Source organism: Filicampus tigris, chromosome 4 (assembly GCF_054856515.1).
Source record: "Filicampus tigris isolate MCC_2025a chromosome 4, RoL_Ftig_1.0, whole genome shotgun sequence".
Lineage (NCBI taxonomy): Eukaryota > Metazoa > Chordata > Actinopteri > Syngnathiformes > Syngnathidae > Filicampus > Filicampus tigris.
In genome coordinates, this window is record NC_141220.1 from 13851033 (window position 1) to 13867717 (window position 16685).

The 16685-nt window shown below is 42.1% G+C and overlaps 2 protein-coding genes across 3 annotated transcripts in view; one reads left to right on the forward strand and one right to left on the reverse strand.

Moving 5' to 3' along the window:
* Positions 1-6324, forward strand: part of elmo3 (engulfment and cell motility 3) — a 20983-nt gene extending 14659 nt beyond the window's left edge. The window contains exons 16-21 of one of the 2 annotated variants that reach the window (XR_015086504.1): positions 3417-3580; positions 3671-3783; positions 3880-3984; positions 4086-4160; positions 4633-4713; positions 4787-4852. Coding sequence is in view for 1 of the 2 variants with exons in the window: in XM_086028601.1 (XP_085884727.1) it covers positions 3417-3580; positions 3671-3783; positions 3880-3984; positions 4081-4160; positions 4633-4713; positions 4787-4999 (756 nt within the window). In the remaining variant the exon portion in view is untranslated. Of the gene's footprint in view, positions 1-3416; positions 3581-3670; positions 3784-3879; positions 3985-4080; positions 4161-4632; positions 4714-4786 lie in introns of both variants that reach the window. The other variant, XM_086028601.1, reaches the window with a different exon arrangement.
* fbxl9 (F-box and leucine rich repeat protein 9) lies at positions 5666-16009 on the reverse strand. Its single transcript, XM_086028602.1, has 11 exons — positions 15654-16009; positions 15144-15245; positions 14893-15027; positions 14249-14428; positions 12055-12360; positions 11743-11959; positions 9872-10029; positions 9236-9451; positions 8074-8286; positions 7742-7959; positions 5666-7568 (listed from the first exon to the last, which is right to left on the reverse strand). The coding sequence occupies exons 1-11, from the start codon at positions 15705-15707 to the stop codon at positions 7406-7408; spliced, it is 1962 nt and encodes a 653-aa protein (XP_085884728.1). The 5' UTR covers positions 15708-16009; the 3' UTR covers positions 5666-7405.
* Between the last annotated feature and the right edge of the window lie 676 nt (positions 16010-16685).

Below are 16685 nucleotides of genomic sequence, written 5' to 3' on the forward strand. Positions count from 1 at the left end.
TTTGTCACGCTTGTACAATGGTAGAGGTTGGATCCAAGTTTTAAACAGCAGGAGCTTGTCTACAAGAGATGTTGATAAACTGTCCGTTCCAATCATCCTCAATGGCAAAGCGGCTGCGCTTTTGTCTTCATCTGCATTTCCACATCACCCGCAGCCGCCCTGTTCCCATCAAGTGCTCCCCAGCTGACCATAAAACTCAGTGACCTTTTCACCTTTTTAGGAGCGGGCCGCAAGGCCGCGGGAGTGGCCTTTTGTTTTTGCCCACAGCTCCCAACCCGGGGTGCTCTGGGGCAAACACAAAGGAGCACTAGGTGGACAAAGGGAAGCGTGGAGGGCGGCAGCAACTGAGGGAGAAGGAAATGAGGGAAACAAAGCTCTCCGAGCATCAGCAGTAATTACACAACAAGAGAGGGAATGTCAAACCACTGGAAACCTAATATGAGAGGGCAGGACACAAATTAGAGGGAATCATTGTGGTGGTGGGATATCGCATCTCTCAAATTTAGTTCTCATTATTTTCATGATAAAATGCTTGGTGTGTCTTTATTAGTCCCGCAATGGGGAAACCGTTTTGGACAAAAGTGGACCCAATCAAAAAATCCCAAATCGTATTTACAAATATCTGCCAATGGCATGGAGCAGAATGAGCTATATTGGAGTATGTCACACCTGTGCAATAAATACTACATATGCAGATGCGACTGGCTTAGTCTACTTGAATAAATAATTTATAGTCGAGTGAATTTGAATGTCAGCAATAGTCAGCGACTATGTATGTAGCAAGAAATAATAATAATAATAAACATACATACAGTACATTCATAAACACCAGCAAAATTAACGAAATAAGGTACATCCCGAATATTATATGTAAATGTGAATAGGCTGTTTTATGTAAAACATTAAATAAGCATACAATGTGTCAATAAATAATGTACTTCATGCTCAACTCTTCATGTAGACAGTATAGGGACGTAACAGCGATATTAAATTTGCCACAATATCATCATCGTCGTCATGTAATAGTAAAAGCAGCACATCTTCAAAAAAAAATATATATATTTTTCGCCCGCTTCAGCCAAACTCAAAACTGTGAACTACATAGACCACGATTCTTTGCGCCGCTGAGCCAATAGAAACACTTGGATATATAGTGACTGGCCATGCCTGTTTCTTTGTCACTGCTGCTATGTGCAAAAACAATATCGTGGGTTTTTTTTTCGTCAATATCATGTTTTGTTTTTATACAGTATCGTGAACATTTTTCATACCATATGCAGTATGTAGCTGTGAATGTGAACGAAAAGCAGCAAAAACAGGCGGTGGAGGAAAAAAAGCTGTTGTATACAAACGTCTATCCTCCCTCGGCTATAAAATTCAACACACACGATATGAACATCGTCCCACATGTAGAAGGCGTTATCGGGGAAAGAGAGACAGCTGCTAGTCAAGGCTCCAATTGGCCGACCGGGTTGGATGGTTGTGAGGGGGAGGAGGCTTGCATGAGTGTGAGCGTATCATCAGGGAGTGCGTGTGTTTACAAAATAGCCTCCCAAGCAGGCTGGCACCTCTGCTGCTGTCATGTAGGTGATCACGGACGGCCTCACTCATTGAAGTTTGGAATTGGAATACAGTATTTGCTTAACTCTTAAGTAGCCTTATAAAGGAGTAACAATGGAGGTAAGATGGATCTCTGTGTTGTTTGATCAAATGAACAAATGCTGTCTGTTTAGAGTTTATGCAGGCTTAAAACATGAATTGCTTTTGTTCAATGTGACATGGTGTATGTCATTGAATTACAAGGTTGTTATTGTCATGAGGTTCTTTTGGTCATTGTGTATACAGTTCATTATTGCCAGAATGATAAACTGAGCCAGCATGATTGGAAAGCTTTTGCTTTGTGCATGTAATATACTGTAAACAAATTGTGCAGGCATGCAACTCTCACGTTCTGCTTTCATCAATGATCGTTCACAATCAGTCCAATTGGGTGTGAACAGGAATGATGTAGGTCAGCAGAGTGAAGCACGACAAAGTTGTCCAGCTCAAATAGATACAATATCCGTCCGTCTCTATTTGCAGCCTACACACATGCATATTAAACACGAGGAGGCCTTGACCTGTACACTTTACGGCTCCTTAACACCTCGGTGGCACATTGGTCGGGCATACAAAAAAAAAACGTTAGTCTGTTGTTGTCTAATATGCTCAGTTGAATTCAAATTCTTCCTACTTGCAAAAAATAAGTTCCCAAAAAGTCCTTTGTGATTCACACTAAAACTGAAATAAAAACTAGTAGGTACAACAATGTTGATCGGATCACAACAGAATAGCTCAGGTGCATCATTTTGTTTGTTGCTGGGCAGAATTCAAAGAGTTAAATCATAACAATAAAAAGTCTGTATGCCGGTCATGCCTTGCGGGATGTTTATATTGTAAACTAGATGCTGCAGGAACTAATGAAATGACGACAAAAAAAAAAACACTTTGAAGATCAACGGCTGATTATGACATGAAGAAGTTCATTTATAATTGAATCACTGCTCTGTATGAAATGTAAAGTGTTTTTTTTTCCTTTCGTTATTCAATTTATTAAATCGATCGGGGCCTTAAAAACAGTCAACTTCATCTTGCCCTGCTGTCAATGTTAGTCTTTCACATCATTTTTTTTTTTTTCAGGAAACGTGTCGGTTAGCTATGCCATCTGAACCTTATTGAATAAAATGTGAATTCTAGGGGTCATTGATCATTCTAATTATGCGTGGCCAATGAGTGTGAAGTAGGTTAATAAAAGGCGCCGCACTTTATTGATTAGAAGCCATTTGGGGAAATTGGTGTGGGGGAAGTCAACCAGCTGGCTGTTCTCTTGTGACCTGTCTTATATCAAAATTATGGCACTGTACCTGTAAGTGTTAGGGATGTCACGATACGGTAATATCGCGTCATGAATCTCACGATACGATAATTATCGTGTTCTTGTGGGGAGGTTGGTGATATATAGAAAGCTCACGATACTATATAAAAGCTCACGATATTGTGGGGAAAAAAGAGCTCATATTAAAAGGAAAAGCATCACAAGATTCTGTTTTTGGCAATTAACGTGGGTCTTAAACAAATTAAACTGCACTAATAAACTTACTACCAGAAGGTGCTGGAACTGCACAAATGGGAAACAACTTGGGCTTTTCAACAGATTTGCTGCTATTAATATCGTGACATGATGACGACCATATATCGTGGCAATTTTAATATTGCGATGTAGTACGTGTTTTTTTTATTTATTACCAACAATGCTGTTGACATGTTTTTGAATGTAACTTGTGCAAAAGCCTCGAATATCAAATATACACATTTTAGAAGAAATAATGAGCTCCAAATTGTTGGGAGTGTAAATAAACTCGGTTGGTGTGGTGCAGGTGATGCAGGTGGTGCGGGAGCAGATCACGCGCACGCTGTCCACCAAGCCGACCTCCCTGGAGCTGTTCAAGAACAAAGTGAACGCCCTCAACTACAGCGAGATCCTCAAACTGCGGCAGACCGAGCGACTGCACCAGGAAGAGACGCTGGCCCCGCCCGTACTGTGAGTTGAAGGACGAATACAGCCAACTTGCAAGTGCAAAAAAAGAAAGGGGGAGGGAAAAAAATGTAACAATGATGCGTGTCATTGCAGTGAACTGAAAGAGCGTCTGAAGCCTGAGCTGCTCGAGTTGATCCGCCAGCAAAGACTCAACAGGCTTTGTCAGGGCACCATGTTCAGAAAGATCAGCAGCCGACGTAGACAAGGTGAGTAACACACATGAGCACTCGAGAGAAGACTTTTTTTTTCCCCTCTCTCTCTCTCTCTGCAAATGTTCATGTTGTTGGTTGTTCCCCCCCAAGACAAACTGTGGTACTGCCGTCTGTCACCCAATCACAAAATGCTGCACTACGGCGACGTCGAGGAAGACTCGGACACTCCACCCATTGAATCACTGCAAGGAAAGAGTGAGTGGAGCGTGTAAGACTTGCGATGACTGGTATACAAGTTGATTGAGGATTATTCTGTTAAAACATTCATGATGACCTGTGCTCGTTGTTTAGTCCAGGTGGCAGACATCAAAAATCTGCTGGTAGGCAAAGAGTGTCCTCACATGAAGGAGAACAAAGGCAAACAGAATAAGGTGAGCTGCTCGTTCTTATGGACAGTGACTGGAATTAAAAAGTCTACACACCCCTATTCAAATGCCAGGTTATTGCGAAATTAAGATTGAGATCAAGATGTATAGTTTCAATACTTTTTCCACCATTAATGTGACCTCTAGTCTGCACAACTCAATTGGGGGAAAAAAATGAAATCTTTTAGTGAGGGGAAATAAAAATAAAATGATGCCCTTCTCAATGCACAAAAACAGCAAATAGGTACATTTTTCAGCAAATAACTGAGGATAGCCACCCCCCCCCCCAAAAAAAAGAAACTTTTTTTGTCTATGTACAGTACATACAGTACAATGCCTTCTGACATTGTGGTTTGATGGTGTGCTATGGGATTTTTTCCAATGTCAGTTGTGTTCCTTCCTTGGCTCAAAAAAAGGTTGGGAAACATTGATATAGTGTGTGTATGAGGCCTCACTGTCCTGCATGTGTTGCATGTAGGAGGTGTTGGACCTGGCGTTTAGCATCACCTATGACGTGGAGGAGTACAGCCTCAACTTCATTGCGCCCTCAAGGACTGACGTGAGTCCAGCTCATAAATGCCAACAACAACATCATCCGTTGTTCACTTATATACTTTGTCCGTGTGTCTCAGTTCTGCCTATGGACAGACGGACTGAGCGTCCTCCTGGGTCGGGAAATGAGCAGCGAATCCATGCGCAGCGAGCTGGACATCCTCCTGTCCATGGAGATTAAGCTTCGCCTCCTGGATTTGGAGAACATCCCCATCCCAGAGAATGCACCCGTCGTTCCCAAACCGCCGAGCAACTACAACTTCTGCTACGACTTTAGTCAAACTGAGCAGTAGAGGGCGCATCATACAGTGCCTGTGTAAATAATAGTGTGCGTGTGTGTTTGATAGGAGAGGATCGGTTGTATGTGTGGGGCTCTGACGTACACGTATGTTTGTTGCAAATGTTCACGAGCTCCTATTGCTGCTGTTCTCATCTTTAACGTCCACTTGCTTGACTGAAACTCACAATTTGAAGTGCAGTTTCACTTTTTTCAACCCATCTGATCCAAAGATTTATAGACTAAATGAAATGAATGAAAATCTACCGGTACCTTGTTTTGTGGAGCAGTGAAAATGGGTCTTTCGATACAGTACAGCTGTACTTTAAATTTGCTAAATAAATAGTCTAGTTTTTTATTTCAAAATGGCATTTTGGGGCCTTGTTTGGAATATTTCTGCATGCAAGTTGGCATATTGAGTGAGGCACTTGCGTCCCTTCAAGAAAACCAGATATCTTTCTGTGCTTAATCTCTACAAGATGTAAATGAAATTAGCATTTTGTGCTACAATTTATGGTACGTTTTGTCAAAATAATCACAACCAAAAAGGTACTCTAGATATTTTCAAGAAACAAGCACAAGTTCATCTTACCAAAATTTGTCACTATGCAAACAATTACTGTAGCTTTTTTAGTAACAAAAATGTTTTAGCTCACAAAGTTTGTACACATGCAAGTTTTGTGCCAGTGCTTTATTTATACAAACATTTTATTTGAGAATACACACTCATTTCTGGTGCATTGTACAGTTTTAGACTGCAGCATTGGCCAACAACAAAAGTGACAGGCTTTCATCAAGCAGTTGTAGCAGGTCCCACAGAGACTGATTTATACAAAAATGATACTTTATATGAAATTATTTTACATGAAATAATGGAGGAGCAGGAATGTTGAGGCCACTTTGTTGAATGCCAACATTGTCATTGACAAAAGACTGACATCACCTTTTGGACTCATCTGTGTTTGTACTTTGCAAAAAGAACATCTTAAGAACATAAATACAAGAAATAGCTAAGTTACACTTTTTAGCAGTTTTTATTAGATTTACACACATTTAATGCTGTTTGCTTCATTTAAAGTGGCAAAAGTCATTTTTTATTTTAAAGGAAAACAGAACAAGTGGCACATTGAAATGTTCAATCTTCACTTTCAGTAGTGATGCAACATTACTACTTCGTTTAATTAATACGCATCATCACTGAAAATCTTTTCTGTTCAGATGCGTCCCTAAACTGTGAGCAAATCGGACTTTAATGGACCCTCAGCACAGGAAATATGTATTTTAAAACTATAATGTGATTTTACTCAAGTTGCTTGTTTAATAAAAAAGAAAAACAACAGGTTTATTCCACATTTCTTTCATGCTAACTAAATGAAGCACTTGTGATCTTTTTTTACTCCTCCAGATGGCACGCTTGGTTTAAATATGCTGTGGAAATGTATTACATTTCCATTGCACGAGCGTTTCTCTAAACCAAGAGCACCATCTAGAGGAGTAAAAAAAAAGTTTCGTGAAGCTTCATTTTCTGAGCACTGTGGGAGTGGTAGTCCTCAATAGCTTCATTTTCCCATCACGAATTATAACTGACTATTGCTTTCTGTCAGTGGCTGAGAAAAATGGTGCTACTGTTTCAGTGCAGAGTGGTGTTCATTTGAACTTTTACCAAATATAGTTTAGAAAGCTACTTGCCAGTAGCTCAGGTGATTTCTTCCCAGTTAGGTACAATGTGAAGTGAATTCTGAATTCTAAAGAAGGCAACCCAAAACCTTTTTTTGACAAGAATATGTTCTATGCAGCCCCACTAGTCTAAACATGGAATTCTGATTAATAATGTGTCTGTGGAATATGAGTTAAGCAGTAAAATCCACCCGTTTTTGTCTCATCTCAGGGGGCGGCCATTTTGCCACTTGCTGTTGACTGAAAATGACATCACAGTTGCTCAGGGCTCTAGTAACGACCAATCACGGCTAACTTGTTTTCTGAGCCGTGATTGGTGGGTTTTTTTTTTTGGGGGGGGGGGGCAATTTTGCTGCTTAACTCATACTCGTGATTGGTCTTTACCTGAGCCTTGGAAAACTGTGATGTCATTTTCAGCTGACAGAAAGGACAAAATGGCAGCCCCCTGAGATGGATAAAAACGGGGGGGATTTTGCTGCTTAACTCACATTCCACAAACGCAATATTCATCAGAATGCCATATTTAGATGAGTGGAGGTGCATAGAACACATTTTTGTAAAGAATGTTTTTGGGTTGACTTCCTGTTTAAGTTTATACCTTTAAAAAAAATTGTGGGTGAGCCACCTGTATATTGAGCTTGAAAGATCTACATATGTTCCTCTCATCTTTGTTAATCTGTTCAGTTGTGGACAATGTTATAAACCCCAATACTTCTTAACAGTTTTGGTCAGCAGATCTTTTAAATCAGAGTGAAAAGTCAGTCCCACCGGGTAGTTTGCAGTGGATATTTTCCAAAAAGGGCAGCTGTGATTGAAGGTGTTCCACCGTGGCTGCTGAGACCTTGTTGCACTTCGACACATCAAGTGTTATAAGTCGCTTGCAGTGCTGAGCCAACAGGAGCAAAGATCTGTAAATATCCAAACATTAAATACAAATACATAAAAACCCCAGAAGGACTTGTAAAGCAGGGGTCCCCAACCTCGTTTGCGCAACGGAACCGATTTCACGTAAAGCAATATTTGGACGAAACAGGTGGTTGGGGATTCCTGTTGTAAAGGATAGAGCAAAGCGCCGACTTACTTATCCGTGATGTTATTGCAAGCCGTGAGGTGGAGATGCTGCAACCTGTGGAGGTGCGGCGCCGCCTGCGCCACGCCGCGGTCGCTTATGTGTGCACAGCGGCTGAGCTCCAGGCTGGTGAGGGCGCGGCAGTTCCGCGCCACAGCTGACAAACTGGCGTCGGTGATGTCGGGCAGTGAGGACAGAGAGAGACATTGGAGGTCTGTGAAGCGCACCACCTGTCCGTGGCGCATGCAAATAGTGAGTTCGGTTTAGTATAGCATGACCCTCAAACCTGTACTCAGTCTTATACGATTATCTTTTCAGGTGCGAAAGCAAGCAATCCGGAAGACCTGTGTGACGCTGCTGTCGGTGAGCTTGCAGCAGGCGGACAAGTTGAGCTCACGCAGCCTGCGGAGCGCCAACAGCGATGCTCCCGCCTGCTCTTTGAACTGCTTCAGGTCGTCCGGCGTCACCAGCTTGGGTCGTTCCTCGAAGGGCAAACGCGGAGGCTTGAAGAAGCCCATGTTGCCGAAGGTGCGCGTGAACCTGGGGCCCTTGTCCTCCTGTCGATTGGAGCCGAGACATCTGACTTCAATGGGAATATTGTGATACCGTTGTGCAACAGTGGGGCTAATTTGAATAATAACTGCCCTCTCCTCCAATTAGGGTTGAACAACTTTGAGAAACAATCAAATTGAGATTTTTTTTTGCCCTCAAGATTGCCATTTAATGTGATTTTTTTTTCAAGGTCTTCTTTAACAAGCATTAAAAGGGGAAATCTACCCTATCATATTTTTTTCAAGAATATGTTCTGGCATTCTGATGATTAATATTGCCTTTGTGGAAGATAAGTTAAGCAGCAAAATCCACCCCTTTTTAGCCATCTCAGGGGGCGGCCATTTTGTCATATCTGTCGACTGAAAATGATATCACAACTGCTCAGGGCTCAGATAACGACCAATCACGGCTCAACTTCAGAAAACAGGCCAGCCGTGATTGGCCGTTACCTGAGCCCTGGGTAGTTTTGATGACTTTTTCAGTCGAGAGAAGTGACAAAATGGCCGACCCCAGAGATGGCTAAAACGAGTGGATTAACTCTTATACCAGAAACGCAATATTTATCATAATGCATTGTTTCAACTAGTGGGCTTGCATATAACATATTCTTGAAAAATATGTGTTTGGGTTCACTTACTCTTTAAGCTAAACCTGTAGTACAATAAACAATATTAGATTTATTATACCCAAATGTATTGGTCTTATAGGTTGTTTACACTAAAATAAAGGCATTTGAACCATGACGTGTGGCGTGTAAATCATAACAGTATATATATAGTACACACATAAAATCTAAGTATATCTAAAATATTCTACTGCACCGCGATGTTGAATTCTATGAATTGTTCAGCCCTACCTTAAATGACAATTATAAAAAAGAACACAGAAAATTCCATCATGAAAAAACCAAAAGCGATAACAGCAACAACAGCGCCCTCAGTCTGCACCTCTCACCTTTTCCTCATCCAACATGCAGGCGCTCGTCTCCACCATCCCCAGCAGACCCCAATCTGTCACCTCTTTACACCAGCCCAGTCGCAGGACCACCAGGTCCTGCAGGTAGGTGGCGATGGCGCGCACAGACAGGTCGGTCACATTGACGCACGAGGTCAGGTCTAGTTCTCGAAGAGTGCTGCCTAGAAGCTGCGTGAGGGAGAAAACTGCCTCATCCTGAGGAGAGACACATGGAGGGGGTTATATTGTACGTCCACTTTCTACACTGTGTCCTCATTAGCAGAGGTGGTATTCCGTCTACCCGTCTATGACCATTTCACTGACGGTAGATGGGGGGGAAAAAAAAAAAAAAGACGGACTAAGCATAGACAGAAGTGGATTTTCGTCTGTCTGTGTAATCACAAAAGAAGTCCCTCACAGTCCATTATTGACGGACGCCTGACTGATGCAAGTGCGGTTAAAATAACATGACGGACTGACGATTACAACTTGGTTCGGCTCGAAAAATAGACAGATTGACGGATGACGGACGGGTAGCCAGGCTGCTGACGGATGACGAATGACGGACTGGCAAACTTTCATAAAAATGCCCACCTCTGCTCATTAGGACCACAACGGACGCCGGACGGGACTGACCCGTATGTAAGTGCAGCTCTGAAGGTTGAGCTTCTCCAGCCGCGCTCTCTCAGCATGGCGTTGCGACAAACCTTTCACCATCTCCGCCCCGCCGACGTGAAGGCACCCGGAGAGATCCAGACTCCTCAGGGAAGGGATCGACACCAGATCAGCCAGGCCTGCAGACCACATGACCATCATCACTAAACAACAACAACAGCGGGTATACAGTAAAAAGTCCACACACGCCTGGGAAAATGGCAAGCTTACGAGATGAAAATAAAGAACACTATGAGGAATCGTTTACACAATTCACTGTGAATAAGGTCTTGATTTTGGGCCATACACACCTTTTCTGGATGCAGTCTAATTATGATTAATAGACAAAAAACTGAACCACCTTGGAAAAATCATTTTGTATGACTACTTTCTCATCTTTACATGGTTGGTGCAATAAACACATTAAAATAAATTATAATTTTAGATTCATAATTATGTTCTGTAATTGAACGGAACAAATCATATTACAAAATATACTGTGGTAATTGGGTCCCGTGGTATGTTCTTGACAAGAGGTTAAAAATACGGAAATCAGACAAATTGTTCTGGAAGTGAATTTTGATAGGATGGCAGCTATGATTTAAAGTGAAATCAACCCAAACACATTTTTTTCAAGAATATGTTCTATGCAAGCCCACTAGTTGAAACACGGCATTCTGATTAATTTTGCGTTTGTGGAATATAAATTAAGCAACAAAATGCACTCGTTTTTAGCCATCTCTGGGGGCGGCCATTTTGTCTTCTGTCGACTGAAAATGACATCACAACTGCTCACAACGACCAATCACGGCTGACCAGTTTTCTGAATCTGAGCAGTGATTGGACGTTGTGAGCAGTTGTCATGTCATGTCATGTCATCTTCCAAACCGCTTATCCTATACAGGGTCGCGGGGAATTGCTGGAGCCTATCCCAGCCGTCAATGGGCGAAGGCAGACTACACCCCGAACTGGTCGCCAGCCAGTCGCAGGGCACACATAGACACTGTCACTGAGCGGGAATCGATCCCACGCTGCCCGCACACAACTCAGGCGTGTGTACCACTACACTATCAGTGGACGTTGTGAGCAGTTGTGATGTCATTTTCAGTCGACAGAAGTGACAAAATGGCCGCCCCCAGAGATGGCTAAAAACGGGTGGATTAACTCTTATTCCACAAACGCAATATTTATGAGAATGCCATGTTTCAACTAGTGGGCTTACATAGCACATATTCTTGACGAAAATATGTTTTGGTTGATTTCTCTTTTAATGATTAATTAAATGCTTAGCCACCTCTTTTCAAAATGTGCTTTGACATTCCTTTGTTGTTATTCTGCATCTGGCCATCCTACCCCATAGTTCAGACATAATAAGGAGGCCATATTTGCCAGAAATAACAGCAGTGCCTTTAACCCTTGGATGGTGTTTGGTTCTGTGTGACGTTTTCATTTCTTATAAAAAGAAAATGAATAGAAAGATGTTTATTTTTTTCTGACGCAGACTCCTTGCGCTTAGCTCATTTCCTGGAAAGAACATGTATCACAACACCTTTATGTTACAGTAGAGGTTTTTCTAATCCAAGTGTGGACATTTTGTCCTGCTCTCATATTGCAAAACATTTTAGCACTTTGCATTGACAGCTGTTGGGCATCGGCACCATGCATCTTATTATCTACAATGGGCAAACCGCAACGTTCCACTTTTGCACATCTGTGCGAAAGCCACAGGTTCTGTTGTTAAAACCCATCAAACCCTAACAAAGCCAAGGTTTTTTTTTTTTATCCACTATACAAACATTTGAGTCTTAAAAACGCTAATATCACGTGCTGGCCTCTTCTGACTAACAGGATACCTGTTTCAGTGATCTTCCAGTCACGTGACAAAGCGACGTGCGTAAGGGAGCGCAGGCCTCGCGCGACGGCCACCACGGCCCTGCTGCTCAGCTCGGTGCAGCCGCTGATGTCCAGTCTCCGGAGGCCCGGCTGGTGCTTCACCAGAACCTCCACCGAGTAGTCCGTCAACTCCTTGCAACCTTGCAGACACAAGTCCTCCAAGGCCAACCCTTCAACCTGTAACACGCATCATATAACCCAGGGGCGGGCAAATATTAGTGCTCGAGAAACGTTTACACATGATTAGCGCATATATTCCAAAGTTTCCTAACCTGGGCAATAGTGCGAAGGGACTCAGGGGTTACGGAGGTTCTGCTGAGGTCCAGCGCAACAAGGGTGGCGCTCTGCTCTGTTAGCAACTTCCGCAGGTTCCTCAGTGAGAGTAGCGCAGAGGAAACCTCGACGGTTCCCACCGGGCAGCCGTTGTAGGGGTCAAACTCAAAAGCGATGTGGCAGCCAGCCAACGAGAGGCGGCGGAGGCCAGGTGTGCAGCCCGTCAGGCGGTTGAAGGTGAGGTCGGAGAGGTAGCGTAGGTCGGACAGGTCCAGTTCCTCAAGGCCAGAAAGGGCCGACTTAACCTGGAGCACAGTGGAAAGCACTGGGGATTTTCAATCGGGAAAAAAAATGGAGAAACACCTACAACTTAACCAGGGATAAATAAATATAAAAAAACAACTACAAACAACTACATGAACTCTCTCCTTATATTGACTGGTGTGCTTATTCCAAATTGGTCTTCTATCAATCATTTTACAAATTCCACAGACAAAAAACAATGATAAAAGGACTACAAGATTTTAAACCCTCACAATGTGTAAAGAACCCGGGTGTAATTTTTGACTCTGAGCTCAATTTGATTCCTTATATTCAAAATGTAACTAAGATCGTTTTTTAACATCTTAAGAACATAGCCAGAGTCCGTCCGTTTCTCTCTCAGGCTAACACGGAGGTGCTGATGCATGCTTTTATTTCCTGTCATTTAGATTATTGTAATGCCCTGCTCTCTGGCCTCCCCAAAAGAGTATTTCCTCCTTACAACTACTGCAGAATTCAGCCGTTCGGGTGCTGACGAGAACCAGAGGGCGGGAGCACATTACACCAGTTTTAAAATCGCTGCATTGGCTCCCCGTGTGTTTCAGGATCGATTTTAAGGTACTTTTATTAGTTTATAAATGGGTGAATGGTCTTGGGCCATCTTATTTGTCTGGTTTGCTTTCCCCATACCAACCCTCGCGAACCCTGAGGTCCTCTGGCGCCGGCCTTTTAATTATTCCTAGGGTGAGGACCAAGACCCACGGCGAGGCTGCATTCAGCCATTTTGGTTCTCAACTTTGGAATAGCCTGCCAGAGGACGTCAGGTCCACAGAGACAGTTAACATTTTTAAGAGGAAGCTCAAAACCCGCCTTTTTAGTTTGGCTTTTAAATAATTGAAGTATTTTATCTTTTTCTTTTTATTGGGGACTATTTTTACTTTATCGAATTTTATCATACAGATTTTACTTCTAAGATTATAACACTGTTTTGTCTTTTAGTTTTGTTGTTGTGGCCTTTCTAACTGACCATTTCCTGCCATGGTATAAAGAGTAAAGCAACTTTCACAGCCTTTCACAGTCAAATAATGCTCGTGCAATATAAGGTACAAATCCACAATACAGAACATGCTATTAAAGTTGTGGCAGCTGAAGTGGAAAAAAACTCATGTTGTGGTCACCACCACCACCCCTGACCTAAACTCTATTGAGAGCATCCGGAGCATCCTTAAAGCGGAAGTCAACCCAAACATAGTTTTTCAAGAATATGTTCCCAGCAGGCCGACTGGTTGAAACACGGCATTCTGATTAATTTTGAGGCTGACCTGTTTTCTGAATTTGAGCCGTGATTGGTCGTGGTGAGTGGTTATGATCTCATTTTCAGTTGACAGAAATGACAAAATGGCCGCCCCCAGAGATGGCTAAAAACAAGTGCATTTTGCTGCTTAATTTATATTCCACAAACGCAAAATTAATCAGAATGCCGTGTTTCAACTAGTGGGCCTGCTGGGAACATATTCTTGAAAAAAAAAAAAGTTTGGGTTGATTTCCAGTTTAAGAGGAAGATTTATGGCAGCATATTGCAACTCGAAACAGCAACTCTGTGAGGCAATTATTATATTGTCGCTGTCCAGTGAAAAACACGTATGTCCAATTTTGTCATTTTTTAAAAAAGAAATTCACGTTAATGGGATCTCTGTAACGATGGAACCCCATTAATGTATAAATGAAAAAAATGGATGATGAGAGACTTGTTGCGGTGCTATCGAAGAAGGCGTCCTATGTCCAATGGAGGACTACAGAAATCTGAGAATATTTACTGTTTCGAGGTTTAAATTCAGAGGCAAATTGCTGCTTTGCATCGAATATAAAGACGATACACAAGATGGAAAATCCATTTCCAAGAGAATGTCTATGAGTGACGTGAGATTTAACCTGCTGTCTGTGTTCCTTCCTGGAGAGGAAGGCTCCCGACATGAAGAGGCTGTCCAGGCCTCTTAGGTCGAGCCTGCGGAGGGAAGTGAGGCGAGGGAGGAGAGCCAACAAGGAGGCTTCAGTGACACTGCTGTCAGGCAGTGCTAAACTGTCCAACTTTGATCCAAGACTCAGGCCCACCTGATGGGGGAGAGAGGCAAGGGGACACATGAGAGACTGGAACACATACAGAAAGTGACAGCAAAAATACGGAGTTCTCCATTCTAGATTAATCAATTAATTTGATGGGATTGAGGTCGGGGTTCTGAACAAGTTCTTCCCCACCATACATCATCCAAATAATCCTTTGTGGACCTTGTTTTGTACACTGGGAACATGTAAGGGTTTTTTTACACAAAGCTGAAAGCATAAAATAGTCCAAAATGTCATACATTGATATTAATGGGGAATTACGAGGACAAGCCTAACCGATGAATAATTGATTAATGGATGTGTTGTAATGCTTTTGTCAGTAGAGTGTATTAGGTGACAATAGTTAATACTGAAATATATTCCTGCTATATGACTATATGAAAAGTCTCAGATAAAGACACCCTGTACCCTGAATGAAGGTTTTCTGAGGAGCAAACCACAAACCAACTGACCTCCAGCAGCAGCGATCTGGACAAGCTGAATCCATCCAGCTGTCTGATAATCAGACTGCAGCGAGACCTTCGTCCCAGACTCCTGACCAGATCCTGGGATGCGGCTGAAGCCGGAAAGCAAAATATGACATTTTTCTACACAAAAAAAGAGAGACAAAAGGTTTGCTTTGCACATGCACGGCCTTCACTTCAGAAATCAAACGTTATCGCAGATTTGAGGACTTCAGCTTAGGTGATGTGGCACAAATGACCTGAAAACACAAGTCCTGGCTGGCAATGTACCAGCTGCGGCAGACTAATGATGCTTCCTTTCTGTCTGAAGTCTGGAGGAAACTCAGGATATAGACTACAATCTAGAAAGAAAGACAAAGACATTATGATGTTAATGTCAAATGATGCTGTAAGCATCGAATTGTTACAAAAATTAAGAATATGTTATTTTACAAGAATGGAATTCGAATTTATTAAAATAAACTATAGGAAAAATGAAAATGTTAATTACACGAGGATAAAGTTATGTTATATAAATTCACATGTCAGGATTAATTTATCTTGTGTTGACCTCAGAGGGTGACGTTTAAATTCGTGTCGGAATATTATATTCACTCGTTGGAATGACGTTGTTACTGACTGTATTGTTTCAGTCTGGACAAATTAATTCCCGTCAACTAGATACAACGTAAAGTTTCTGTCCATAAAACGTCCAAGGGAGTTTTGTGTTTGCTAGCTCGCTAGCGTGTCTTTGAATGAAGTTTCCTAACCTCCAGAGGCAACTCGGGTGCTTCCAAAGAATCCTCCTCGTCGCAGCCTTCCATCTCGTAGTTTGCTCTTAGTCAGGTGTCAAGCTGACTGGACCGAAGACCTTTAAACGCATCACGGCGGAGCTAACCTCACTGCTCACAAGCTAACTTAGCCTCAACGATACAGCTGGGCTACTCTACCGGCTAGCAAGCTCGTCTGCTCAAAAATTAATAGCATGACCAAAATCATGGCAATGGCAAGCTGTAAAATGCCAGGTTTAAAAAAATAAGAACCTACTGGCTGTTCCGTGCAGTTACCGTTGACACCAGTTATTCTGTCGGTACGAAAGAGGATCAGCTGAGTGTTGGCTGTGACGTCACGGGGCGGCAACATTCGTACGTAATATGTAATAATAGAAATCAAGTTTAAATTGGAAATTGGGCTGACAGTATACGCGTTTGTATAATATTGCAGGGGTTCTTTTTTGAAATTCATTTATCTGGGACAAGGTTGGATTTGGCTTCAGAAATATATAAACCTTAAATGGATTTTGGGATTTTTTTTAATGGGGCGATACAGCCTTGAAATAAAATCCTACATATTTTTTCCCCTCACAAAAATGAGATTCCCGATTTCAACCAATTTATCCCATTCGCTTGTATAAAAACAGAAATTAAATGACAATGACGTTCTTCAAAACAACTTTGAAATTATTTTATTTCTCCTAAGCCCTTATCAAACAAGCTGCCAGACATTGCTGTGAAACTGATGCCCCCAGCATTTCCACAGATATGATAGAGGTGATTTCTTTTTTCTTTGCGGAAACGAAGAAAATCGAAAATATGTATACAATCCTTAACAAATTATCATTTTAAATGTTCAACATCTTAATACAGTGTTAATAAAATGATCCACCACACATGGCTTGGCTGGTCCATATGTAATCTTAAGAGTAATGTTGCAAGCCCACAATCCTCTCATGCTCCTTTCTCATTGCGTTGTACAGGTGGTGAGGCAAGATGACCTTAAAGTATTTTCAGCAGCAACACATA

Excerpts from the sequence above, each read along its gene's own strand:
- fbxl9 (XM_086028602.1), bottom strand. The coding sequence starts at position 15,707 with ATGGAAGGCTGCGACGAGGAGGATTCTTTGGAAGCACCCGAGTTGCCT. Across the intron at positions 10,030-11,742 it reads CTGGAAGATCACTGAAACAG|GCCTGGCTGATCTGGTGTCG; the intron begins GTATCCTGTTAG and ends TGTGGTCTGCAG. Across the intron at positions 7,569-7,741 it reads TGCAATAACATCACGGATAA|ATCTTTGCTCCTGTTGGCTC; the intron begins GTAAGTCGGCGC and ends GGATATTTACAG.